Source organism: Cervus elaphus, chromosome 30, assembly GCF_910594005.1.
Source record: "Cervus elaphus chromosome 30, mCerEla1.1, whole genome shotgun sequence".
Classification (NCBI taxonomy): Eukaryota; Metazoa; Chordata; class Mammalia; order Artiodactyla; family Cervidae; genus Cervus; species Cervus elaphus.
The window spans coordinates 16,173,353-16,199,472 of NC_057844.1; the positions used below are offsets into that span (position 1 = coordinate 16,173,353).

General features: G+C 42.7%; 1 protein-coding gene across 1 annotated transcript in view; it reads left to right on the forward strand.

The window, feature by feature from the left end:
- Window positions 1-1,249: 1,249 nt before the first annotated feature.
- Window positions 1,250-26,120, forward strand: part of GTF2F2 (general transcription factor IIF subunit 2) — a 130,078-nt gene continuing 105,207 nt past the window's right edge. The window contains exons 1-4 of the mRNA XM_043891753.1: window positions 1,250-1,491; window positions 14,083-14,156; window positions 21,522-21,540; window positions 22,738-22,882. Of these exons, the coding sequence (XP_043747688.1) occupies window positions 1,426-1,491; window positions 14,083-14,156; window positions 21,522-21,540; window positions 22,738-22,882 (304 nt within the window). The 5' untranslated portion in view covers window positions 1,250-1,425. The remainder of the gene's footprint in view (window positions 1,492-14,082; window positions 14,157-21,521; window positions 21,541-22,737; window positions 22,883-26,120) is intronic.

Genomic DNA, 26,120 nt, shown 5'->3' on the forward strand with positions numbered 1-26,120 from the left:
GCCGGTGTAATAAACTGTACTCCACTATTTGCATTGTCCTTCTGAGTGAGTTTGTTTCCCGGAAAGCATGGCTATAACATGTAAACAAGTATATTGTAGCTCATCGTGCTAAGTATCGCACACTGTGATGGGAAGAAAACGCGATCTTCCTCTGGGGGAGTTGATAGGTCTCATAGGAAGAGACATTTCCATTAACCTTGAAACCTAAGTAGGAGTCTGCCAATCAGAAGGCAGTAGGGGAAGAATAGGGCATCTGAGTAAAGGGAATCCAGTGTGCAGCGGCTCTGAAATAATTGAGGAACATTCTGATATGTTCCCGGAGGTCTGACGGGTTAGGTGGGGTTAGATGTGTGCTGCATTGAGCGCACCAGAGTTTGATGAGGTCAAACTGTGAGGGCCTGTGTGGAGAGGATTGAATTTTACTCTGGAGGCAAGAAGAGAGAGGGGAGACTCTTTAAGCAGGGGAGCGGAACAATCAGATTTTTCTGTTACATGTCTATCGTCATTGACCTCGTGAAACGGCTCCAAACTTGTGGACACAGCGGGGAAAGGAGAGGGTGGGACAGACTGAGAGGGTAGTGTTGACACATATACATCACCATGTGTGAGACAGCTATTAACAGCTCGTGGGGAGTTGCTCTAGAGCACGGGAGCTCAAGTCGGGGTTCTCTGACAACCTAGAGGGGTGGGATAGAGGCGGGGTCGGAGGGGGGCTCAAGAGGGAGGGGACATATGTATACTTACAGCTGATTCACGTTGTCTTAGAGCAGAAACTAACACAACGTTGTAAAGCGCTTATACTCCAATCAAAAATAAACTGAAAACAATAGCAAACAAACAAAAACAAAGGGCTCTGGGTTTTGGAGTCTTAAAGGGGTGCGACCTACTCGTTTAATTGAAGGTGCTCGGGGTAACCTTTCAATAAAGACCACTCTGCTAATTCATTTTATTTATTTCTCCTACCTCGTCCTCCAAATGCTGTCTTTCTCTCCTTGGCCAGGTTTGGACATACACTGACAGCCTTTGTCTCTTTAAACCTCGTTTTTCTGTTTTGACACTTTCTTCTGTTACCCAGACCTGGTCTTTATGTGTACTGCTGATGTTGGCGCCCATCCCAACCTCTGTTTTAATTACTCAGACACAGCCCCTGGAAGTAGCCACGCCCACTCAAGAAGTTGCGCGCCGATGAAGTTTGTCCTCAGTAGCGCGCCGTACTGACGGCCCCAGCGCGCAGGCGCAGTTCCCCCCTCCCGGCGGCGTGTGTTTGTCTTTCCCAGGGCTCCCGGCATCCCGGAAGTTGGACCCGCGGGCTCTTCACAGTCAACCTCTTGCCAGTGTTCGCCGTGTGCTTCGGTCCCTCGTCTCGCAGTCCCAGCTCCCGGGGCCGCTGCTCTAGGTCCGCAGGTCTCCGCCGGCGAGAGACCCATGGCCGAGCGCGGAGAACTCGACCTGACTGGCGCCAAGCAGAACACCGGAGTGTGGTTGGTCAAGGTAAGGTTCGCGTGGCTCCCGCTTGCGCTCCTTTTAAAGTAGTTTTAAGTGACTTGAGGGGAGAAGGAACTGGCAACCCACTCCAGTATTCTTGCCTGGGAAATTCCATGGATGGAGGACCCTGGTGGGCTACAGTCCATGGGGTCGCAAAGGATCGGACACGACTGAGCGACTTCACTTTCTTTCTGTAGTTCCTTTTGGAGAAGGAAATGGCAACCCATTCCGGTGTTCTTGCCTGGAGAATCCCATGGACAGAGGGGCCTGGTGGGCTGTAGTCTATAGGGTTGCAAAGAGTCGGACACAACTGAGCAACTAACACACGCACACACACACACACACACGACTTGAGACAGTCCCAGTTCGTGCGCCTTTTAAAGCTCATTACGGCTCTCTCGTTAGAGCTTCACTTACCTTGAGAGGCAGGGTTGGTTGTTAGGCTTGTTTGCAGACGAGGACACTGGTTCAGGGACACCCAGTGTGTTTCAGCCAACTAAGAGTCTGAACGTGCCTGGAATGGATCTCCTTGTCCCATGACCTGGATCTTCTGGGTTCCTGTCTTGATGGCCCCCCAGTTTGAGCATTTTACACCAGACTGAAGAATTTCTTCATCTCCTTTTGGTGAAACTGATTTCAGTCATCAATCTCTATAAGAAAGTTGAGCGTTTGCTTTCTGGGTAGTTTTCTGAGCCAGAAAGTAGACTGGTCTCTGCATACGCTGGTGGCTCAGATGGTAAAGCATCAGCCTGCAATGCAGGAGACCTGGGTTCGATCCCTGGGTCGGGAAGATCTCCTGGAGAAGGGAATGGCAACCCACTCCAGTATCCTTGCCTGGAAAATCCCATTCGGAGGAGCCTGATAGGTTACAGTCCATGGGGTTGCAAAGAGTTGGACAGGACTAAGCGACTTCAGTTTCACTCCTAAAGTGTTCTTTTAGGTTGATGACGCTTATGGAGTTCCCAGGAGAGCTGAGAGAGCTCTCAACTCAGGGAAGGAGGGACCATGGACGGGAGTGTTCTTTTAGAGCTGACTGGGTCTCGGGTGAAACTGACTGTCAGTCATTTTTTTTTTTTTTTGTAAAGGCAGCGTTTTGATTAACCCTTAGTAAGTACTTACTGGGCTTCCCTTGTGGCTCAGCTGGTAAGGAATCCACTTGCAATGTGGGAGACCTAGGTTCGGTCCCTGGGTTGGGAAGATCCCCTGGAGAAGGGAAAGGCTACCTACTCCAGTATTCTGGCCTAGAGAATTCCATGGACCGTATAGTCCAAGGGGTCGCAAAGAGTTGGACACGACTGAGCAACTTTCACTTCTTCATTTAGTGAGTACACTATTTATGCCTTACTTTTTCATATTGGGGACTGTTGTTTCTTAGGAAGTTTTCATAAGACGTGTATATTCAAAATGTGATTATGACAGTCTTGAAAACTCAAGTAAAACGTAGAGACTTTGTTAGATTTTTAGAAAGCTTTTATCACATGTCTGAGTTCTTATCAGTTAAATCTGAGAGGCCCTTCCAGTCTTCCTCTCTGATATAGCTCCCTTATGATTAAGTTCAGTTCAGTCGCTCAGTTGTGTCTGACTCTGCGACCCCATGGACTGCAGCACGCCAGCCTTCCCTGTCCATCACCGACTCCCAGAGCTTACTCAAATTCATGCCCATCTAGTTGGTGATGCCTTCCAGACATCTCAGCCTCTGTCCCCTTCTCCTGCCTGTATGATTATTCACTAGCATGTTGAACCTGTATTAACATTCTTCAAAGCACACGCACAGTCATATTTCACAAGAGTAGGCTTCTTGCCTGTCACACCCAGAACTGTGTTTGGCATAAGGTAAATAGCTCTGATAATGTGAGGTATGCATGAATGAATGAATGAATGAACTCTTATTCTTCATCCTTAGCCTTAATCTCTGGTGCTGATTTGACTTATCACAGTGACATCAGTGTGATTTAAAATGGTGGAGTAACCAAGTATCTCTCTCCTCCTGCATGCCAAGTGGAGAGATATTATTAGGGAGGAAATCTCCTTTGCAGATGGAAAGAGCTTGAAAAGATGGCTAGAGCTTGAGGCGATGTGTTTGTGCTTAGAGCACAGTAGATGCTCAATAGATGTTGTTTGCCTTACAGAGGTTTGGATGGGGGCCCCAAAGTATCTCCGTAGCATACCATGGAGAGTGGTTCTGAAATGCAAGAGTGAACATGCACAGTAATGTGGTGTGGGCCGGAAAACAAAGAGAACATCATGCCTAGAGTAGCAGATTGGGACCATATATTGATATTGTCACATTGTGAAATGGGAGTGTTTTAACTCTAGTCTACAGGAAATGAGGAGACTCTTGGAGGATTTTGAGTAAGGCAGGGGTACAAATGATTCTTTTTGGGCGGGGGGGAAGCTTGAAGATAACCAGAGTCAAAATTAGAAAATTATCACAGGATCCTAGACATTTGATAGTGAAGTTTCAGGAGTTAGGGAAACTTTTTCAGCAAAAGTTCTCAGGATGCAGTGACTGACTAAATGAGGATGTAAGAGAAAGTTACAAATCTAAGAAAGTTACAAATCTACAAAGTTAAGAAATCTTAGTGTTCTCTCTTATATGGCCATTTGAATACATTTTATCACTTTAAAGAGAAGTCTTACTAATGATAGTTCAAATTAGAATTTTTTAATTCAAATTAGAATTTGAATAGAACCACATACAATTTTAAATCTTTTTGCTCTATGTTCGTATTTCTTATTATAAATCATGCCTTGAGCTTTGAGGATCATTTGTTGCAAAATATGTGAGTTCCTAGAGTATCGCAAGTTTATGGGCCATGTTTGTTCATAATTAATTTGTTCATTATTAATTTCATCACTAGACAAGTAAGGAAAAGGATAAATACAGTAAGAGTTATACATATAAGATCTCTCAGTTTTAAGCAGTAAAAAGTTATCTGGTAGGATCAGGGAAGACTTCATGGGGAAGCTGACATTTAAGAAGAGCCTATGGAGTTGATTAGTTAGGGAAAAAATAAAAAGTTCTGAGCAGGGCTGGTGAGTGTGTTCAGGAAAAGGCAAATAGAGTGGACGATTGTGTACCAGAATGTCCACTACCTGTATCTGTTCTGACCAGTGAAATGCTGTAGGGAGGGAGCAACTGGCCAGGTGGCGGTGGTCAGGCTCCACTCACACCCTACGGCAGGGATCATCTGTGGCGCTGCGCACATGTGTCGTGGTGTGGTCTATATAAGCACCACCTGAAACGCTCCTGTAGTCTACGTGAGTCTAGTTGAGTCGGGTAGTCGTTGCTGCTGCTGTGTCAGCCATTAGAAAATAAAGCATGTCCGTGTTGCTGCTGCAAATAAAGACTGTCTGCGGTCCCTGCAGTGCCTTGCATCTTCGTCCAGCTTCCCCGCTCGTGCCTTGCCCACCCTGGGGTCAGCGAACAGTGAGATGCAGCAAGACAAAGATCATTTCTGGAGTTCTGAATACCTTAAATCTACAAGAGAACGATGATCTAAATAAGTTTTGATAGATAATAGACATGACTGGATTTAACTTTACAATAGATGTTGCCTGCTAAAAAAAACATAACCTACAATTTTTCCCTGGTCGGAGAGCTCACCCCTCGTAGTGGGCATTACCCGGTTCCTGGTGCTCAGTCTTTGCCACTGTCAGGCTGCCAGCCGGTCACAGTACTACTGTTGCACACTGTACCACATGATGATCTAAAAGTGATATTCAAGAACATTTTAGCATAGTTCTGTTGTTTGGCTTCCAACATTTAGACTTCTGGAAAGTCATCTTCTCTAGTTCTGATTGGCTGGAGGGTAGGGTACCTGATGGGGAAGAGGAGAAGATGAAACGTGCAGCGTTTTTAGGAGTGGTGGGGTTTTTGTAAGTAATGAATATCCTATCAGAGCTTGAATGATAAGAAAACTATCTTTCTTGGAGGAAATGGACAAGTGGAGGTATTGACAAGCATTGCGGTAGGTTCACCCAACAGCTTTCGGGCCAGCGTAAAGATGTGTTTCAGGTCCCATCAGCCTTCCTCCTGTGAGCATTTTGATTGATGTTTGTTGGAGGAGAGAATCAGGACCGAAGGGATGGACATCATCCTCTGTCAATGTTGGGTCCTCTATTCAATAGCTCAGTTGGTAAAGAATCTGCCTGCAATGTAGGAGACCCTGGTTTGATTCCTGGATCAAGAAGATCCGCTGCAGAGGGGATAGGCTACCCACTCCAGTATTCTTGGGCTTCCTTTGTGGCTCAGCTGGTAAAGAATCCTCCTGCAATGCGGGAGACCTGGGTTCGATCCCTGGGTTGGGAAGATCTACTGGAGAAGGGAAAGCCTACCCACTCCCGTATTCTGGCCTGGAGAGTTCCATGGACTGTATAGTCCATGGGGTCACAAAGAGTCGGACACGACTGAGTGACTTTCACTTTCATTCAACACTTCAAAAGCCATCACGCTTAGCTTTTCTTTTTTCACAGACAAATAAGCAGTCGGACATTGGCAGCCAGAGAGAAAGCTATCTACCAGGGAGAGATGAAACTGGAATGGTTGATACCCCAAAGCCTTGTAGGAGAAAAAGAAACTTATAACGTACCAAGTATTTTACAAAGCAAACCTGTGAAGTAGGTACTAATTATCTATATTTTTCAGATGGTAAAATTGAGGCTTAGGGAGGTTAATTATCCTGCCCAAGCATGGAACAGTGATTCAAATTTAGGTCTGTTTGGCTACAAAGCTTATGCCAGGAATAGGAAGTATCCTTTCCCCTGACCCCTGCCCCATCCCTTGGGTCTCTTTAATGAGTCTTCTCCCTGGAGAGCAGAAGTTGGCGGGGGGGGGGGGGGGGGGATTTCTTTTATGGTGTTGGGTCTTGTCAGCTCAGTACATTGACCTTCAAGACAATGTGTAAGTAAAAGCTGCCTGATATATATTGGATTCCCAGGGAGGCTGGTTCTGAGGTGATGAGCATGCAGGGGTTTGTTATAGAGTGCTGTTGGGCTCATCCCCTGTGGAAGGAAAAGGACTCAGGCAGGATTGGGCACAGGGTGGTTTGGCCCAGGAGGGGTACGTGATCGTGGTCAACTCTTCAGTGGAAGCACTTGCAAAGAGAGCTAAGAACTGCGGGCTGTCTGTGGCCACACTCCCAGCAGCTCGAGGGATAAGGCCTTCATTCCTAAATGAAGAAATGGGTGCCACGTCAGTGTCCACACAGAGCTCTTAATTTGCTTGTTTACTCTGGGAGAAGCATGGCTTTAGAGACTAGTTGTTGGGGAGCTAGATACTTGATGAAGCAAAGCTGGCAAACAAGCTTAGGGGAGTAACCTCTGTATATACCTCCTTGGCCCCTTGGCTTCAGAGGCGCAGTGACCTTACTACTCTGTAGCTTGAGCGAGTGGGCGGGCAGATGGATTTCTTCCACAAGCTTTCAATGATCACCAGTCATGTGTTCTAGGCTCTGAGTACGTTACTGTGAGCAAGAATGGACAGGGTCTGTACTCTGTAAACTAGAGTCTGTAGGGCGCTCCCTGAGACAGACATCGGGCAGTACTGGTTCTAATGAAAACAGTTACACACAGATAGATAAGGTCACTGAAGAAAGAAATACTGTTTTGTGAGTGTGAATAACAAAGGAACGTAGTCTAGAGGTCAAGGGAATTTCTCTGAGAAAACGATGCTGAAGTGAGGCATTTGCTGTCACTCCCTGGTCTTGGGAAATCTGAGAAAACATCCCCTGTTGTACCTGTTCTCTTGCCTCCACCTGCCTGCCTTTAATGAATGTGGAGACAGTGGAAACAACACAGCTATCTCACAAGTGACAAGTTGACGAGAGTGTTTGGGGGAAATTTATTCAGAATAGAATTCAGGTAATTATGTGAAGAGATAATATGTTAATTAGGTTGACTGGCTTAATTGTTTCATGTGCTTATAAAACCATATTGTACACCTTAAATATACAGCTTTATTTAAAGCTAAAATGTAAGGTTTTAATTAAAAATATCAGTTGTCCAAAAAAATTTTGGAGCCTCAGAACCATATATACCATTATTTTTCCTTTTCCTTCTCCTTCCTTTTTTTTTCTTTAAATATTTGTTGGTTTATTTTTGGCTGTGCTTGGTCTTTGTTGCTGTGTGCAGGATTTCTCTAGTTGTGGTGCATGGGCAACTTCTCATTGCAGTGGCTTCTTCTGTTGCAGAGCCGGGGCGCCAGGGTGGACGGCCTTTGGGAGCTGCAGTTGCTGGCTTAGTTGCCCTGGGGCATGTGGGGTCTTCCTGGACCAGGGATCGAATAGAGTTCCCTGCTTTGCAAGGCGGGCTCCTAAGCCCTGGACCACCAGCCAAGTCCTCTTCCCAACTTAATGAGTTGGAGCTTTGGGGAAGCCCACCTCCATAATCTCTTGGTATAAAAAGTTATATATGATTGACATACTATCATCATTGTATTCTTCTAGTTTTCATTACAAGGGTATAGTATTTTGGCAACCTTTTGAATTAAATAAGCTAGTAGGCTTACCTTAGGAACTTTCAGTCTTACTTTAATAGCGATGACAGTGCAGTATGAGCTCCAGACTTGTTTTTATCAGCTAACTTCAGGCACATAATCTTTTGTTTAAGTTGGCCAGTTGCTTGTATCAGATTCAATTATTGTACTGAGTATGATTCTTAATTTCATTTTATAACACGTAGTTACTTCATTTAGAACTGTTGTCTTGTTTGACGGCCAAAATTGTGGTCTCAGGCAGTTTGACCACAGAGTCTCTGACCTGGTTATGTATTGAAGGACTGTGGTCTCAGCAGGAGCTCTGAAACATTCTTGTCTTCTCTTTACCTTAGCAGCATGGCAGGGAACCAGCAATAAGGGGTCAGTGGCAGGCTGGAAAATGTTTCACTCTACTCTTGGTGTTTTCCCCTTCTCCCTCCCCCTGATTTTAAGGTAGATCTCTGGAATAAGGTTTCCCTTTGAGAATGCACTGAGATTTATTAAATTCCATAGCCGGGGTTTATTCTGATAACACCATCATTGTCATTACATTAACAGTAGCTAATGTTTCGTTAACAGGATCCAGTTTCATTAAAATAATAACTCTGTTGCTACCGTGTGCTAGTCTGTTCTTCATGTTAGGGACGGGGCAGCAAGCAGAGCAGACGAACAGCCGCCTCGTGCAGGTTACGTTCTAATGGAGGGAGAGTGAAGGATAAACAGAAGTGTATAGCAAGTGCTGAGTGCTCTGAAGAAAAATAAATCAGGGTGAAGAGTGCAGAAAGTAGCTGAGGATGCTGTTTTAATAAGGTGGGAAGGGGCCTCACTGATAAGCTGGGCCTTGAGCAGAGCAGGAATGCCCTTCACATATTTGGGGGAAGCACATTTCAGACAGAAGTAACAGCAAATCAGAGGCCCTCAGAGGGGATGGTGCTGGGAATGTTGGTGGATCTGTGTGGTTAGAGTCAAGTGAGTGAAAGCAGTAGGAGGTGAGGCCATGGATCTCAGTGGACTGAATCATCTGCGACGTTACAGAATTTTTACAGTGAATGCCATGGGAGGCTAGTAGCCATAGAGAGGCGGCACGGATGGTGATGGTGGAGCCGGACTGCCTCGGTTAGAATCCTGGCTTCACCACTAGTAATTGTGAGACTTTGGATGAATGATAACTTTTTGGTGCCTTAGTTGCTTCTCTGTGAAATGGGATAATAATAAAGTTGTTATGAGGATCAAGTGAGGTAAAGTTTTAAAGTGCTTAGAAAAGTATCTGGCACATAGTAAGCACTATGTAGATGTCTGTTAAATAAACTGAAAGGCTTTGAGCAGAACAGTGTCATCTGACTTCTGTTTTAATATGGTCAATTTGGCTGCTGTGTTGAGACTAAAGTGGACATGGACAGTAATCGTACAAGAGCTGATGGGGGCTTGGATTAGGATGGTCGCCCTGGAGTTGGTGAGAAGGACGTGGAGTCAGATATAATTTGAAGGTATTGCTGACAGGCTGTGTCAGAATGTGAGGAAAGGAGCTATTCAGGGTAAGTCCAGGTTTCAGACTGAGTACCTGAAAGGATGGAGTTGACCTTTACGATGTTATGGAAGGTTGCATGGGGAATAGGTTCATGAATAAGAATCAGTTCTTGAATGGAGATTTTGAGTTTGAAATGTCTCCTGAATATTCAGATGGAGAGTTTGAGTAAACAGCTGGTTGTATAATTTGGGACTTGAGGGGAGAGCTGTAAATTTGGGAGTTGTAGTTACACAGATGATATTTAAAGTCTTGGGATGACTTTGAAGAGGAGAGGCTTGAGGATGGAAATCAGCACCCTCTCAGGTTAAAAGGTCAGGAAGATGAGAATCTAGATGTGTGGAGGCCGAAAAAGGAGAGTCTGGAGAAGTGGGAGGAAAATCAAGAGAGACTGTGGTGACCGGACGCCAAGTGAAGAAAGCGTTTGAAGAAGGGGGAGACAATAGATTCTCAGATATTTCTGATAGGTCTGCAAGATGAGGACTGAACGTTGGCTTGACATTGCGGAGAGCTTTTGTAACCATGGGCAGCGGTGTCAGTGGGAGTGGTGGAGGTGAGAGCCTGTCTAGAGCAGAAGACAGCGGCAGAGGAGGAACTGTGGTCAGCCAGCAGAGACTGCTCACTCAGAGTCTTGCGATGGAGAGAGGCAGAGACATGGGACAGGGGGTGGGAAGGATTAAGGAGCCTGCCCTTCCCAGGGGTGTGACCACGAGTCCATTTGCTCACTTCCCTGTGCCTCAGTTTCCTCACTTGTAAAAAGGAAAAAATAAACGGATTGTGGAGAATTAAATGGTTAATATATTTTAAACATTTAAAAGAGAGCTTGTCACTTAATGTGTTTGTTACCTATTGCTATATAACATATCATCACAGGCTTAGTAGCATAAAATAGCACACACTTTTAATATCATAGTTTCTGTGGTTCGGGAGTTTCCTGGCGTGGCTTGGTTGGGCAGATGCAGTCAGGGTGTCACACAAGGGTGCAAGTATCAGTGGGTGGGGATCATTGAGGGCCATCTTAGGGTCTTCTGCCACTTTTGGTAAGCTCTCTGTCCCCTGGTGGCTCAGACAGTAAAGAATCTGCCTGCAATGCAGGAGGCTTAGGTTTGATCCCTGGGTCAGGAAGATTTTCCAGGAGACGGGAATGGCTACCCACCCAAGTGTTCTTTCTTGGAGAATTCCATGATCAGGGAAGCTTGGAAAGCTACATATAGTCCATGGGATTGCAAAGAGTTGGACACTACTGAGCAACTAACACTTTCACTTTGGGCTTCCCTGGTGGCTCAGATGGTAAGGAGTTTGCCTGCAATGTGGGAGACCTGGGTTCGAGCCCCTGGGTCAGGAAGATCCCCTGGAGAAGGGAATGGCAGCCCACCCCAATATTCTTGCCTGGAGAATTCCATGGACAGAGTAGTCTGGTGGACTTGGGGTCGCAAAGAGTTGGACATGACTGAGCCACTAACACACACATCATCATTGTTATTCTGTTGGGAGAATAAAGAAGGGAGTGGAAGGGAGAAAGGGTAGCATGGAAGGAACGATGTCCTAGGTTAGACTAGGCAAAAATTCAGTGCGCGTGTGGAGGGAGTGGCCACAGTTCATCTGTGAAGAGAGAGAGCAGAGTAGAAGGCTCCCCTGTGGCTAAGCTAGAAGCTTTCTTCTGATGGTTCAGTGGAAGAGGAAGTTGGGTTATCATCTTGGAGGGCAGAGGGAGCAAGAGGTGTCACAGGGTTGAGGAGTGACGCGGACGTGTGGCCCGTCTGCAGTGGTTTTCCCGCTGCAGGTGACAGCTGGCCAGGGAGAGGGAGTTAGATTGCCCAGCATCTTGAAGGGCTTACTTGATGTCAGTCGCCAAGGATTTCAGGGGAGACCATTTAGCATGGTTGTTTTTCTTCAGATGCTCAGGTGCAAGTGTGGAGGAGGAATAACACAATCAAATAAAACAATACATATATTAATAAGATAAGCAATATTACTAGTATTACTTGGCTTTAGTCAGGGTTAGGTTCTGCCAGGCCAGTATGATGGTGGGAGTTAGGGACAAGAGAATGATTATAATGACGGGCTGTGAAATGTAGTTCCATCAAGGAGAGAAGGGAGGACATGAGCAGATGGGGACAGAGTCAGAGATGTGAAGGATGGAAGAACTGTTGGAGCCGAAGTACCGAGGAGAGGGCCAGAGAGTTAGGAGACGGTGGTCAGAACGGTTCCTTGAAATACACTTTATGGAAAGGGTAATGTTCTTGTCAATGAGAACGTCTTAACAGTATTTGAATCAGATGCTTGGAATACGATGTAGAAAAGACACCATCTTTCCCCTCAGGACTTTATTGGGAAGCGTAGCTCGAGATTGATTGTTAGAGCAGGCTGCTATCTGTAGAACTCCATTTCCTCTTTGTGTTAGAGTAATTGACAAGAAGATTCCCTTGGGCTAAAAATCAGACAAAGCCAGAAGCAAAGGCTAACATGTTAGGCAGGATTTCAAGATTGCGGCCATGAGGTAATAATTTACATAGTCTGAGGATTCAGGGTTTTATTTGATGTAACGGTATTTGCCCAGATCAGTTTCACATCTTGCATTTAGTTCTGACAGGTACTGTTGACCTTTGCTTCTTTGACTCACCGTGACAGCACCTTGAGTTTCCTTTGTGGGCACCGCCGCTCCCCCTCTTCATTCTGGTGATCCGAAGGGTGTTGACGCTCCCTCCCCAAGGGTGTCACTGGCTCAGGCTGGCAGTGCAGGGCTCTCATCTCTGGTTAGTAACAGGCCAGACGAAGGACCTGTGACCTGGTCAGAGCCACAAGAGAAAAACGACTTTGCTGGGGATTTGGGGAAGAACTCTTCTTCTTCAGGAGTGGCTTCAGCCGTTGTGCTACATACGGGGGAAGGCTGTCACAGAAGTGAGTCAGTGTGGTGAGGAGAGCTGAGAGATGGTGCGAGTCCTGGTGATGGTATTTGAGCCCTTAACACTACTTAACCTTAACACTACTTGTGGAATATTTAGTTACTTTTGCCAGTAAATCTTCTGTATGCCTGAGTGGGTTTTCTTCTCATCTGTAATCAAAGCAGACCTAATAGGTAGGTACAGTTATCATAAGAAATTTGCCAAATCCTGTAAACTTGCATGAATAGTGGAGCACAGTATAGTTGAAACTTTAAGATATGGAATCGTCAAAACTCCTTTTCCTTTAGAGGATCTATAGTATGTAAAGGATGGTGTACAAAGAGAGCATTTGACCAGTCTGGAGTCTTTGACTGATACTAGCTAACCATGTTGTTTCAGTCCTCTGAGCCTCGGTTTTCTTATCTACAGAAAGAGGAGAGCGTTAGCAGTTTTGTGGGGTGATTGGGAGGATTAAATGGGATTGTGGGTGCAAAATGTACAGCATGGTACCTGGCACTGTGGGCTCCCTTCCCCTGCGTCTTTTCCAGGCTTCTGGCATATTTTTGACACAGTAGTTGTTCAATTTATTTTAGTGTAAGGAATGAACAAATACCACTAGGGTCTTCTTTTCTTAAATTTTTACTTGATTCAAAGCACTGCAGTTCAACTAATAGTCATGTGGTTCTTCTTGTAAATGAAACTTTGTTAGAATTTTTTCCTTTCCAGCTTTGGAAGCTCTCTTTGACTCTGTTATACATTCACGTTATGATTCCAGACTTACTGTGGAAAATAAAAATGACACCTGACACTCAGCCCTTGGTTTGTGTGAGGCACTGCGCTTCATACTTCATGTGTAGCATCTTACTCCTCCAGGATAGGGTCACCTTAAACGTATGTACTGATTCCCGAGTTCGAACTATGTCTTAGAAGAAATAACAGATGGCCCATGGTAGTTTTATGCTCTTAACCTTTTGAGATTTTGATTGCATATATCTGGTTGCGCACACAATATAGTGTATTGGTTAAAAGCATAGGCATTGGAACTAGAGTGCCTGGATTTGAATCCTGGGTCCTCATTTGCCAATTTTATACCCTTGGCTAAATTTTATAATCCCTGGGTGCTCCAAATGCATAGTTTGTGCGGTGGGGATAATGAACAGTGCCTACCTCATATAGATGTGAGGTATAAATGTTTGAAAAGTGCATATCACAGTGTCAGAAAAGTAGTGTTATATAAGTGCTAGTTGTTACATTGAATAATTTCTTTTATTTCAGCAGATCTTTCATCATATTAGTTATCTTATACATCATAAAACGTGACTTTTCAAATCATCTTAAACTCATTAGTGTCTCTACATAACGTGTCAGTGTTATTCTCCCAGAAGCCTTTTCTGGTAGCTTTTCTCATCTCTGAACTTTTATTAGACTTGCTTGGGGACATAAATTAGCACTTCATTATTGTTCAGCTATATGACCAGTTTTAGTTTTGTGTCACCAACTCAACTGGTGTTAAACACTTTGAGAGCTAAAATCGTTTCTTACATGTCTTATTATCTCTTTAGTGCAAAACACATAATCAGAGCTTGCTATTTAGTGGTCAGTTATGACAGACAGAAACTAAAATAGAAGCTGTATATCACTTTATGCTTAAAAGGATTTGTTAGCTTGTTTGCATCCAAAATCTAGTTTAATAGTGTTTTGTTTTGTTTTAGGTTCCTAAATATTTGTCGCAGCAATGGGCTAAAGCCCCTGGAAGAGGTGAAGTTGGGAAGCTGAGGATTGCCAAGTAAGTTATTTATGAATTTTTGACATTTTATGAAACTTGTTTGAATTTATTTTCCAAGTGCTTTTAAATGTAATTATAGAGTTCTTTTTCAAACAGAGAATTTATCTGGAAAATAAGAAATGATGAGCTTGCCAGGGCTTGTTAAGAGCTGGTTAGGTGCCCTGTAAGCAAATTGTACTTGATATTTACACCTGTCGTCAGAGGAGTGTGTGTGTGCATGCGCGTACACACACACACAGTCCTCTGATGACAGGTGTAAATATCAGGTACAATTTGCTGCTAAAACCTATCGGCAGTAAATTAGCAGAGTATGTAGTTCTCTCATCAGTCCGTCCTCTGCATCTTTAAGGAGGTATGCTTGAGTTGGCCATAGCTGGATGCACCAAGTGCCTCAGTAGAGGGATTTTGCCGCTCTGCCACCATACCTTTTTACAGAGGCTTTGGAAGAGGGCAGGGCATACCTCTCAAACGGCGCAAGAGTGCTTGGTGTTTCCTGGTTGAGGAACTGGCCTTGTTTGAAAGGGAAGCCCTTGTAGCTCAGCTGGTGTCAGCCACAGGCCTCGCATTCCTTTCTTTCTGCTCATTCATTCATAGTCCAACTCTGATCAGATATCCGCGCCCACTGCTCCACTGAAATAGCTCTTATCTGCCACCAGTATCTTCTTCTTTATCACTGAGTTTTTGCTTGTTAACAGACCACCCCAAAGTTTAGTGGCTTAGAACAAAACCATTTTACTTGTTTTTAATTCTGTGGGGGCAGTTCTAGACAGTTCTTGTTGTGGCTGACCTGGCTGGTCTTCCTGGCTAGAATGGTCTTACTTGTGTGTCTGGGGTTGGCTTACTATCAGCCAGGGCAGTGGCCATGTGTGTTTCATCTCCATTGTGTTCATTCACGTGATGGTGACAGAGTTCCTAGTAGCAAAAGAGAGGGAAGCCCCACTGCACAAACACTTTGCAAACCTGTGCTTGCATCATGTGTGCCAAATGTAGCTTGCAGTAGACTCCACCTCCAGGTGGGATTTGCGGTAAAGAATTTGTAGCCTTTTTAAAAAAAAACAACAACAAGAATCTACCACATTCATGGGCTTCCCTGGTGGCTCAGTGGTAAAGAATCTGCCTGCAGTGGAGGAGATGTAAGAGACACGAGTTTGATCCCTGGGTTGGGAAGATCCCCTGGAGAAGGAAATGGCAACCCACTCCAGTATTCTTGCCTGGAGAATCCCACTGACAGAGGAGCATGGTGGGCTACAGTCCTTGGGGTGCCAGAGTTGGACAAGACTGGAGCACAAGCACCGTATCCATATTCAAAAATCTAAGTCAACTAGCAGCCCTTCTCGGTTGACCTTCAACGTAACTTGACAGAGTTGATCACTTCTACCCTCACACCGTACTTTTTTCATCTCACTTCTGAGACATCACTTCTCATCTTCTCAGTCTCTGAATGTTATTTGAACACCCTCTGGAGGTGTTCTTTGGAGGAGCAACGCTCTGTTCTTGGATGACGTCATGTCTTTAAGAAACTTTGACGCTTTTCTTGTGTTTATGCCCCTAAGTACTTTTTGTTCTTTATCTTACTTACCTTTGTTTCAGACAGATCTTTTAGTTCTTCCTTTTGTTTTCATAAGCCATATTGGAAACAGGCCTGCTTTTATATCCAGAGTTCTGAAATTAGGTAGAGACCGGTAGTATCTTAAGACGCTACTACACATTTAATAGCAGAACCAGCCTTGAATTCAGTCCTTTGAGTGGTAGGAAAACTCAAGCAGCTTCCAGTTCCGGCCCTGTCAGTTACTCTCCGTGAGACTGTGGACAGACACTTAATCTTCTGAGCTTAGATTCCTCCTTTCCCTGCCATGAAAATTGCATTCCTGAAAATCTCTGTGTATGGAAAATACCTAGTTTAGGATTGTACAGTCTTTCTTTTGGTGTGAGTAACAGGGAGCTAGTATGGGAAATAGAGTTAAAGGAGCTGAGGTGTAGGGAGACCTATGTAAGCCCTGAAAGTGAAAGTGTAAGTCACTCAGTCGTGTCCGACTCTTTGTGACCCCATGGACTTCTCCAGGCCAGAACACTGGAGTGGGTAGCCTTTCCCTTCTCCAGGGGATCTTCCCAACCCAGGATCAAACCCAGGTCTCTCGCATTGCAAGTGGTTTCTTTACCAGCTGAGCCACACGGGAAGCCTATGCAAGCCCTAAGTACTTCTTTGATGCCTAAAGCATCTGTTAAAGGTAGCATGCTAAATAGTCAATAATGGGTATGCTGTGATTTTTCTTGATCACTCTTTGGAAAAAATTTCAAACGTGTCCTTAGTTTAAAGCAGGTCTTTTATATAGTCACATCCAGTGTGCCTAGGGTAGCCATGTCCCCATGTTATGGCCAGTTTACATGTTTTACAGTTTACATAGTTTTCTGTGCGGTTATTAATAGTGTCCCCTCTCTCACTCCCAGAGTATCCTGGTTCTGGCAATAAACTGTATGTAACTGCTCTGCTGGCTTAGTTGGTAGAGAATCTGCCTGCAATGCAGGAGACCTGGTCCCTGGGTTGAGAAGATCCCTTGGAGCAAAAAATAGCAACCCACTCCAGTATTCTTGCCTGGAGAATCCCATAGACAGAGGAGCCTGGCAGGCTATAGTCCATGGGGTCACAAAGAGTTGGACACAACAGAAATTAACACACACTTGCCCTTAATAGTAACAGATGTATGTGTATTTTATATGTAGACTAAAAACCTAGCAGATTCTCTACCTAATGTGAAATATAATCTTGCCTTGTAGAAGAGCTAGATGCAGTTAATGATGAGAACAGATATATAGTGATTGGTTCCCCAAGATTGCTGTAGAAATGCTTGAAAAGAGCTTGTTCTGGAGTATGTCTCCTAACTATCTCATTTATGTTTCTAATGTACTTATTTTTCATTCTTCTTACTGATTACTAGAGCCACTATCAAATACGTGTAGGATAAGCAAGGAATGGCTTAGCAGTGCATGTGACTAGGTTATCAAGACTTAATTTCAGCTAAATATGAGTCATCAAAGTTTTGTGGCTGTAAACAAAAGGCTTCATTTATTGGACGATTATTGTTTCGAGTGAAGTGGGATGATAACCCCTCTTCTTTGTCAGTTAGCTTACAGGGCAAACATTGTGTTCCATTTTCAGTGCTCCACTTAGAGACGTGGACAAATAGGTTCATTCAGTGGAGTGAGACTAGGACAGTGAGAAAACTAAAATCAATTTCCTGTGAGGAACATTTGAAGGGACTGTGGCTGTTCAAGAGAAGATCTAGGGCAAACCAGGTGAAAGTATCTTGTTTTTAAAAACTAGAAGATGTATAATTAAGTACTGATGTTTAGAGGCAGAGTAACCCTTTATGGGTTATCTGTGTGGTTCAAAAAACATATATTTGGGTAAAAAAAAAAGAAAAACAGCTAAGGTTTTAAAAACGCAATGTGCCATACTGATGAGTATAGACTCAGGAGTCAGTCAGCTCTGGGCTTTATCCAGACGTTGTCATTTACCAGCCATGTGACTCTGGGGAAGTTGCTTATTACCCTTTCTTGTTTCCTCATCTGTTAAAAGGAGATGGTATTAATACCTCATGGATTCAGTGTGTGTAAGATACTTAGTAAGTGTTCACATGCTGTCATATCCCACATACTACCCAGTACTGCACGGACTCTGCATCGTGTCTGATGTCTTCTCTCCCGCCCCGATCCCCCAGACATAAACAGCAGCACCAGCTTCCTGTGGTGTGGACGTTGATTCTAGCGAAGAGAGGGCTCTGGGGCGGAGGAGTCGGGGCGGCAGAGACGGGGGAGGAGCCGGGCAGCTGCGGGTGCAGCTCTTCCTCAGTGTGGTCTGTTAGCGCCTGAGAGAAGGAGAGTCCAGTTGTGAATAAGCTGAGAGTAGCCGCCCACTTTAACAGCGGTAACATTTGGGCCGTTTTCATCAAGAGTTCCCCACTGCGTCCCTGAATCATTGTACTTGCATTTCTTTTAATACCTTTGAACATCGGATGGGTATTGCATTTTAATTGGTTTACAGTTTTGCTTTAGTTGTTTAATTTTAAAACGAGCCTTTCTACATAACCATCCTGCCTCAGAAAACTTCCAATTTTCAAAATCTTTGATAAATGTCATGTTTTACTGACAGTCATACAGTCTGTGATAATACAGCTTCTCTCAGAGATGTGTAATTTCTAGTTTTATTTCTAAACACATTTAGCGTTCAGGGTCATGTGGGGGCCCACTAATAATGGAAAATATGCAAATAAAAATCAGTGAGATAATTTTCTGTTATAAAAATTGACTAAGTTTACAACAGTGTTACACTGTTGATAGGAGTTTAAATCAGTACAAACTTTCTGAAGGGCAGTCTGGCAACACACATGTATATTAATGCACATATGTATACACACACACACAGACGTATATGTACATATCATACACACAAGCTGCTCAAAACAAAGTGGAATAACAGTCCACTGTTTTCTCTGCCAGTCAGCTCACAGTGCAAGCATTATGCTCAGTTCTTGGTGCTGCTCTTACAGAAAGACATTGAGAGACTCATTTCCCAGAGGGGAACTCAGACAATGAGAAAGCTAGGATATTAATAATAAAATCCTCGTGCCTTTGACCCAGCAATTCCATCAATTTCTAAAACCTACCCTGTCAGAATAACAAGTTAGTGATGCAAAGATTGATACACAAAGATAATCGTTTCAGCATTGTTTGTTATGGAGAAAAATGAGTAGCATTCTCAAATTTCTTAGTAAGGGATTAATTAAGTAAACTGGGGACATTTTTAAATTGTTTAATATTTTTAATTTGAAACAGTTTCAAGCCACAGAAAAGTTGGAAGAACAATATAAAGAACTTTTCCACCATATGGATCTGTGTAACACAGCATCCTGTGACTTTTCAGGAATGTAATTTGAATAATTTCCTGTTTTCTAATGTATCATACATTGATATTAATAAGATATCTTTATAAAGTTAGAAATATCAAAAGCCACATTAACTGTTTCATTTTTGTTATTATTTAAATAAATATTTAAATCTCTAAAGTTTCCCTTAGGGATATATCTGTTAAATTCAGAATGTGTTAAAGTATATACCTCACTGGGGGAAATAAAGAACTACTTTCTGGCAAGGGCATTCTCTTTTGCAGTCACAGTTCACCCTTCAGATGTATGAATTACCAACCAAACAGTACTACTACCTGATCATCAGACTTCACTTAAGGTTTGCCGGTTGTCTCAGTGATGTTTTACAGCGAAAGGATCCGGTCCACAATCTGGCATTACCTCCTCTTGTCAGGTCTCTCTAGTTTTCCTTACATCTGGGAATCCTGTTACAGTTATAAAATCCTGTTTGTAACTGTCCATGGATTGGGACTGTTTTTGTTTTTGCTTTCCCATTAAACTGAGACCTTGAGGATAAAGACCTGCACTCACGCTGTGCACTTGTCACAAGGCCGTGGGTGTGCAGCAGACCCTGAATGCCGGTGAATGAATGAACCACTGAAGGAAGGCACCGGTTGGAACTCAACCAGTGTTGCCGAGAAAGTACTTTTCTAACTGGTCTTCGTGTCTATTCTATGTGTGTTTTTTGGTATAAGTTTCTTGGATCATGTCTTTGTCCTTGTTATACTTTTGTTCTTAATCGCTCAGCAAACTCAGTGATTGATCATCAGCTAATAAATACCTCGTGTGAGCTTAGGGAGTTGAACCCTTTAAGTTTGAATATAAATGTTAGATTTGGAGGAACTTTGAATATGGTACTTGTTATGAACTTTGTACTTGTTATACTTTTGTAGCATTCCATTGCCTAAAGAATAAAGTCTGTGCTCTGTGCTGTGATATTCAAGATCTTTTATGGTCTGGTCCCATTTTCCCTTTATAGTTCACTCCTACTATTCCTTATTTTGTGCTTTCCCTCCCAGCCCAATCTGATCACCTTTTTCTGATCAGGCTCTTCCATGACTTTGCTTAGCTGTTTACTTTTGATACTAGTTCAAAAGTTGCCTCTTGCTGAGCCAATACTTCCCTCTTAAAATAGAAGAGAGAGTGTTCTCCTGTCTGATCCTGGCATATTGTGGCTCTCTTAATTAAAGTTTATCTCATTTTATGGTTATGGGTTTAGCTTTTATATCTTCTGCTGGCTGGGAAAGGGGCCCTGCACTCAGTACTTTGCATATGACAGGTATTTAATACATTTTTTTTTTAATTAGGCTGTTATTAGGGTGTACATTGATCCTGTATTGGTAAAAAAAAAAAAAAAAACAATTTTAAAACATGTAATTCAAATAAATAAAAAATAGTATGGGACTTCTCTGGTGATATAGTGGATAGGAGTCTGCCTGCCAGTGCAGGGGACACAGGTTCAATCCCTGGCCCAGGCAGATTCCACATGCTGAGGAGCAGCTGAGCCCATGAGCCGCCCCTACCGAGGCCACATGCTGCAACTGCTGACGCCCATTTACCTGGAGCCTGTGCCGTGCAACAAGAGAAGCCACTCACTGCGACGCTCTGCACACCACAGCTAGAGAGCAGCCCCTGCTGTCTGCAGCTAGAGAAAGCCTGTACGCAACACGGGAGGCTCGGTGCACCCAAAGATGAAAAACAGATTGTAGAAATAGTATAGAGGGGTATTTACTGTAGCTGATAGTAGAAGATGTTAGCAGTAGAATCTTGGCTAATTTAAATATTTTTTTGGCTTGTCTGTAATAAAATTATTTCTGTATGAGCATATTATTTAATAGCAGAGAAGATTGCTTATAATTTTAAAATAAAAATTTTTGATCTTTAAAATTTTGTTAAGTAAATGAAACTTCTTCAGCTGGACAAAATAGTAAAATTTGTTGAAGTTCTCTATATCTGGTATTAAACATGCCATTCACATGCTGCTGAATGCTAAAAATACTCAAAAATTAAAGTAAGAATTGTAAAAAGATCATTATTTGGCTAAAATATTATTAGGGCAGGTTGTTATAGTGTTAAGAGACTCATAACATCTCAGATATTCATTGGTGGGACTTCCCTGGTAGTTCAGTGGTTACGACTCCATGCTTCCACTGCAGGGGACTCAGGTTTGATCCCTGGTCAGGGAACTAAGAACTCGCGTGCAGTGCAGTGCGGTCAAAAAATAAAATAAAATGAAATATTCACGTGGAATTAATGTGAATTTTGTTCTCCTATAGGATTATAAATAGAATAGTTAGGAGAACCAAAGGTAAATATTAATCTCTGTAAATGTAATATTTTAATGTACATATGAAGTTGTGTTTCTTTTATTAATAGTTCTTAGCTTGCATTTGGAAAAAACATGAAATTAAATAATTGAAATGTTTTCTTTCCTCTCTTTCAGAAATCAAGGAAGGACCGAGGTAAGATTATTTCTATGGAAATTTTATTTAAAACACAAGTTTATTTTACTATGCATTAGAATTAGTAAAAAGAGAGTAGTGTTTGCTCTGGAAAACTCCACATGAAACTGGTGGCTGGTCAGGAAAACATAGTGGTGTAAATGCCACCCTTGTGTGAGTGAATAGACTCCTTTCTAGTTGCTCATACTTAGCATTTTTCTACTTTGACTTAAATATCCCCTCTCTTAGTACTATGAAAACTAGTATTGCTTTAGTAACACTTTAACATTATTTCAGAGTGGCAAATGTATTTGACAGATTTTTGAAGGCCTTAGATTTTGACCCATTGAATCTAGGACATAATTTGTGGTACCTGTCACATAGTAGAGAGATACTTAAATAATACTTCATAATCTTTCTGTGTGATTGAAAGATCAGCACTTCAAGTTTATAAATCCCTTTGATGAAAAATTTGGGGAGATATGTTAAAAAGCATTTTGAAAGATTGGGTCTTTCAAAAAAGACCTACTGGGTCTTTTCATTCTAAACCTCAATATTGAGTTTTCCTTATAAATATTTAGTTGTATTTGTTGAAATATTTGAAAGTAAAACAGCACCATGTACTCATATGGTAGTCATTGGATCTAAAAAAGAAAGCCATCCTCTGCTTGTGGGAGTATTTAAGCTTTCTGAGTAAATAGGTCACCTCCCCCTGCTTCAGGTGGTGGCTTTCTTAGTATTTAATGTTCACTCATTCAGCAAATACTGTTTTTCTTCTGTGTGCCAGGCATTTTGCTTGGAGATGGGTGGATGGATGAATGGATGGATGGATAGTTCTGTTTGTCTATCCATCCATCCACCTAGTATTTATTTATTTACGGGTATAAATATAACAAGACATGGTTCCTTGACTGCAGATACCTTAGGGAAACAAGTTACTTCTATTTTACAAATAGAATTTTTTCAGCCATAGACCAGAGGAAACATTTGAAAGCTATCTTTATAATGGTAAGTTAACCCCATTGTTCAGACAAATAGGAATAGATTCTCTTTTTATGGCTAATTATTAAAGCTTATTTGATAAAATTTTTAAAAATGCTTCATAAAATGATTGGAAAAGAGTCACATCAAAATATTTGATTTATAGTCACAGTTTCTGTACAGATACTTTGAATACAAAAGTATATTGTAATGAGCTCTCATTAATGTGTCTACTAGGTTTCATTTACTTTGAATGAGGATCTTGCAAATATTCATGATATTGGCGGAAAACCGGCTTCAGTCAGTGCTCCTAGAGAACACCCATTTGTCTTACAAAGTGTTGGAGGACAGACATTAACCGTGTTCACTGAGAGCTCCTCAGGTGAGTGGGCACAGAGTCACTTAAATGCAGCTCCTGTCCCTGTTGTGTGGATTCTCTCTCAGCACACTCTCGAAGGTCATTCCCAGGGCCCTCCCACCTGTGGTTCTTTCTGCCTCTGATTCACATCACGCTGCTTCTCTGCTCGGTGCTGAAGTCCTCTCCTGTGATTGAGGAGTTTTTGGCTGTTGCTGGACGGGTTTCGTTTCCATTTGGGGCATGAAGAAATAGAACAAAGCAGATGGGAGAGTGTGGTGCATCAAGCTGTCTTCTAGGATGTTGAGGAAACAGTATCATGAGTTTTGCCAAGATAAGGTCATCCTTGCCTGTTTTGGTAAATTGATATTCAGCAACTGTAAATTGTGTTTTAAAAAATACTGCTTAATACTAGGGAATATTTAGTCAAAATATAGGAAATACTTTGGCTCTTGTGCGCTTTCTTTATTTCTTAATGCATAGGGATTGACTTCTTTTAATTGGTATCGACTTCTAAGAAGCTCTGTGCATACTTTTAAATTTTGTGTGTTTGCTCTTAAATGTTTTAATAGCTCAGTAAAAGGGGAGCAGGTGTTTCAGTTTGTGAATTAAATATAGAGGGGACTTTTTTGGTGGCATATGTAAGAGTCTATGTTCATTTTCATTGTTTCTTGGTTTTTAAGCTTCACTGAATTTGCAATACTACTAGTAAAGCAACAGGCCACCTCATTTTAATAGAACTAATTTCTCATACCTAATTCAGAAGGTTTATTTGGTTGTATAAAAGAAAAACATCATGGTTTTTGTTGTATTTTCATTAAACATTACAAAGAAAGCTGTAAAAAATTATATGTTAAGAACATTATTGTTTTAACAGAATATACAGTTGATCCTTGAAAAATGGGAAGGTTAAGGGCACCAACACTCACAGTTGAAAACACAGGTATAGTTTACAGTGGGCTCTTCGTGTCCAGGGTTCCTTCATGTTTGCAGTGGTGTGTGCTTGAAGTCAGCAACTGTAGATTGAATAGTACTGTGGTTTTTACCGTTGAGAAAAATCTGCATTTAGGTAGACCCTTGAAGTTCAAACCCGTGTTCTTCAGGGGTCAGCTGTACTCCAGCAAATTTCTGTGGTGTCTTAGATTCCCAATATCTGCATAAACTGATGTCAGAAAATCAGTGGGTTTTTTTTTTCCCTTGGATGTAGAATTTAAAGAAGTGGTAAATTGTAAATTTTCTGTCATGTGGTTTAAAGTCAAGGAAAGTGAAATTGTTAGTTACTCAGTTGTGTCCAGATCTTTTCGAGCTCATGGACTGTAGCCCACCAGGCTCCTCTGTCCATGGAATTCTCCAGGCAAGAATACTGGAGTGGGTTGCCATTCCCTTCTCCCAGGGATCGAACCTGGGTCTCCTGCACTGCAGGCAGATTCTGTACCATCAGCCACCAGGGTTCGTTTTACTTCATTATTCTGTTGCCATAATTTGTAGTGTAATACTACGGGAAGTAGAGAATGTTAAACAGATGCATTTTCTCCTGTAGAAGATTCAACCATTCAATAAGTATTTATTGTGTGCCTCATTGTGCAGGGCACAGCATAGGCACAATCAGTCTAGCAACTGGTTGGATTTAATAAGACCTATTGAACCTGTGAGGTTTTCTCTACTTTTATGGTTGTTCTTGGAGTGGAAGAGGCGTGGCACCAAGATAATAAAAAGAAAGCAGAGTCTGAAAAAAAAAAGCTTGAGGTGGGGAAACTTGTACTTCCTTGGTAGAAAACTGCACCCTGTTTCAGACTTTTTACCTCTTATCAGGTTGACTCGTTGCTGGTACTTACACAAAAGACGGTGACTTGGAAAGCTGAGGTTTGTTATCCTCAAAATTAATCTTCCGCATTTAATCTTGTGAATCCTTTCGTTAGTGTTGTGCTCTTTCTGAACATCTTGTATTCACCTTTGGGGTCACAGTGTACTCCAGAGTGAATATGGATTATGAGGATTATCTTGCCAGGAATATGGAAAAGGATCAAGACTGTCCTGCTTCTGGAGTTTGTACAGTATGTTCTCTGTAGAGCTGTGATAATGCAAGTGAGGCCGAAGTTGCCGTTAGATGGTGCACACTCCACGGGAAGTCTTTGGTGCCTGATGTCAGCCCTTCTGTCTCATGTCATTGTTCCCTAACTCTCTTTGCACCTTTCTTTTATATATATATATATATATATTTTATTTCATTTGACTGCTTTGGGTCTTAGTTACAGCATGTGGGGTCTAGTTCCCTGACCAGGAATCTAACCTGGGTCCCCTCCATTGGGAGCACAGTGTCTTAGCTGCTGGACCACCAGGAAGTCCCTTTTTGCATCTTTTTGTGATTTAATTTCCTCGAGAACAAAGGTGGAAGCTGGAGGCTGTTGCAGTAATCCCGGGAAGAGCTGACAGAGATTTGTATCAGCCTGGTAACATCAACAAAGGTCTAGTCTCTCATCTGATGTCCAGTCCCATCCTTCGTTGTCTTAACAGACAGTCCACTTGGATTTCTCATCACCTGAAATGTAGAAGATACAAAATCAAGTTGACTTCTTCACTCCTTTATTCTCCATATGTCTGCATTTCTGTCAGTAATACATCGTTCTGTTCTGAGCCTGCTCTGACTCACATTCAGTCAGTTGCTTGTCAGGTCATTTCTGTCGTAGAAATACACATTTCCTTCTTGTTTTTTTTTTAATATTCGTTTTTATTTATTTGCCTCTGCCAGATCTTAACTGCGGCTCGTGCAGTGTGTTTTAGTTGTGGCCTGTGGAATCTGGTTCCCTGACGAGGGACTAAGCTTGATGCCCCTCCATTGAGAGTGCGGAGTCTTAGCCACCGAATCCCCAGGGATGAACCTCATACACATTTCCTGATACCACTTAACCCACCGTCCTCTGAACACCTCAGCCGTCCTCTCTGCCCTCCCAGCTGCTAGAATCCCTTCTCCCTCCCCAGGGCCTCCCGACCCTGCTGCCTCTCCTCCTTCCCTTGTTTTCCTCTGCCAGGGGTTGGTTTGCTTTCTGCAGTCGTAGCCGTCTTTCCCTTATGACTCCGGTCTTTGCTGACTCCGTTCATCCAGACTTTGACGGCAGTAAGGTTTGTGTCACTCATTTTGTCCCTGAATTAAGCCTTACGGGCAGAGGACCATGTCTCATGCTTATCGCCAGGGTGTCTCATATAGCACTGAACACAGCACATGGGCTTGCTAAAGCAAATATGCGTTGAAATAGTTGATTTTCTC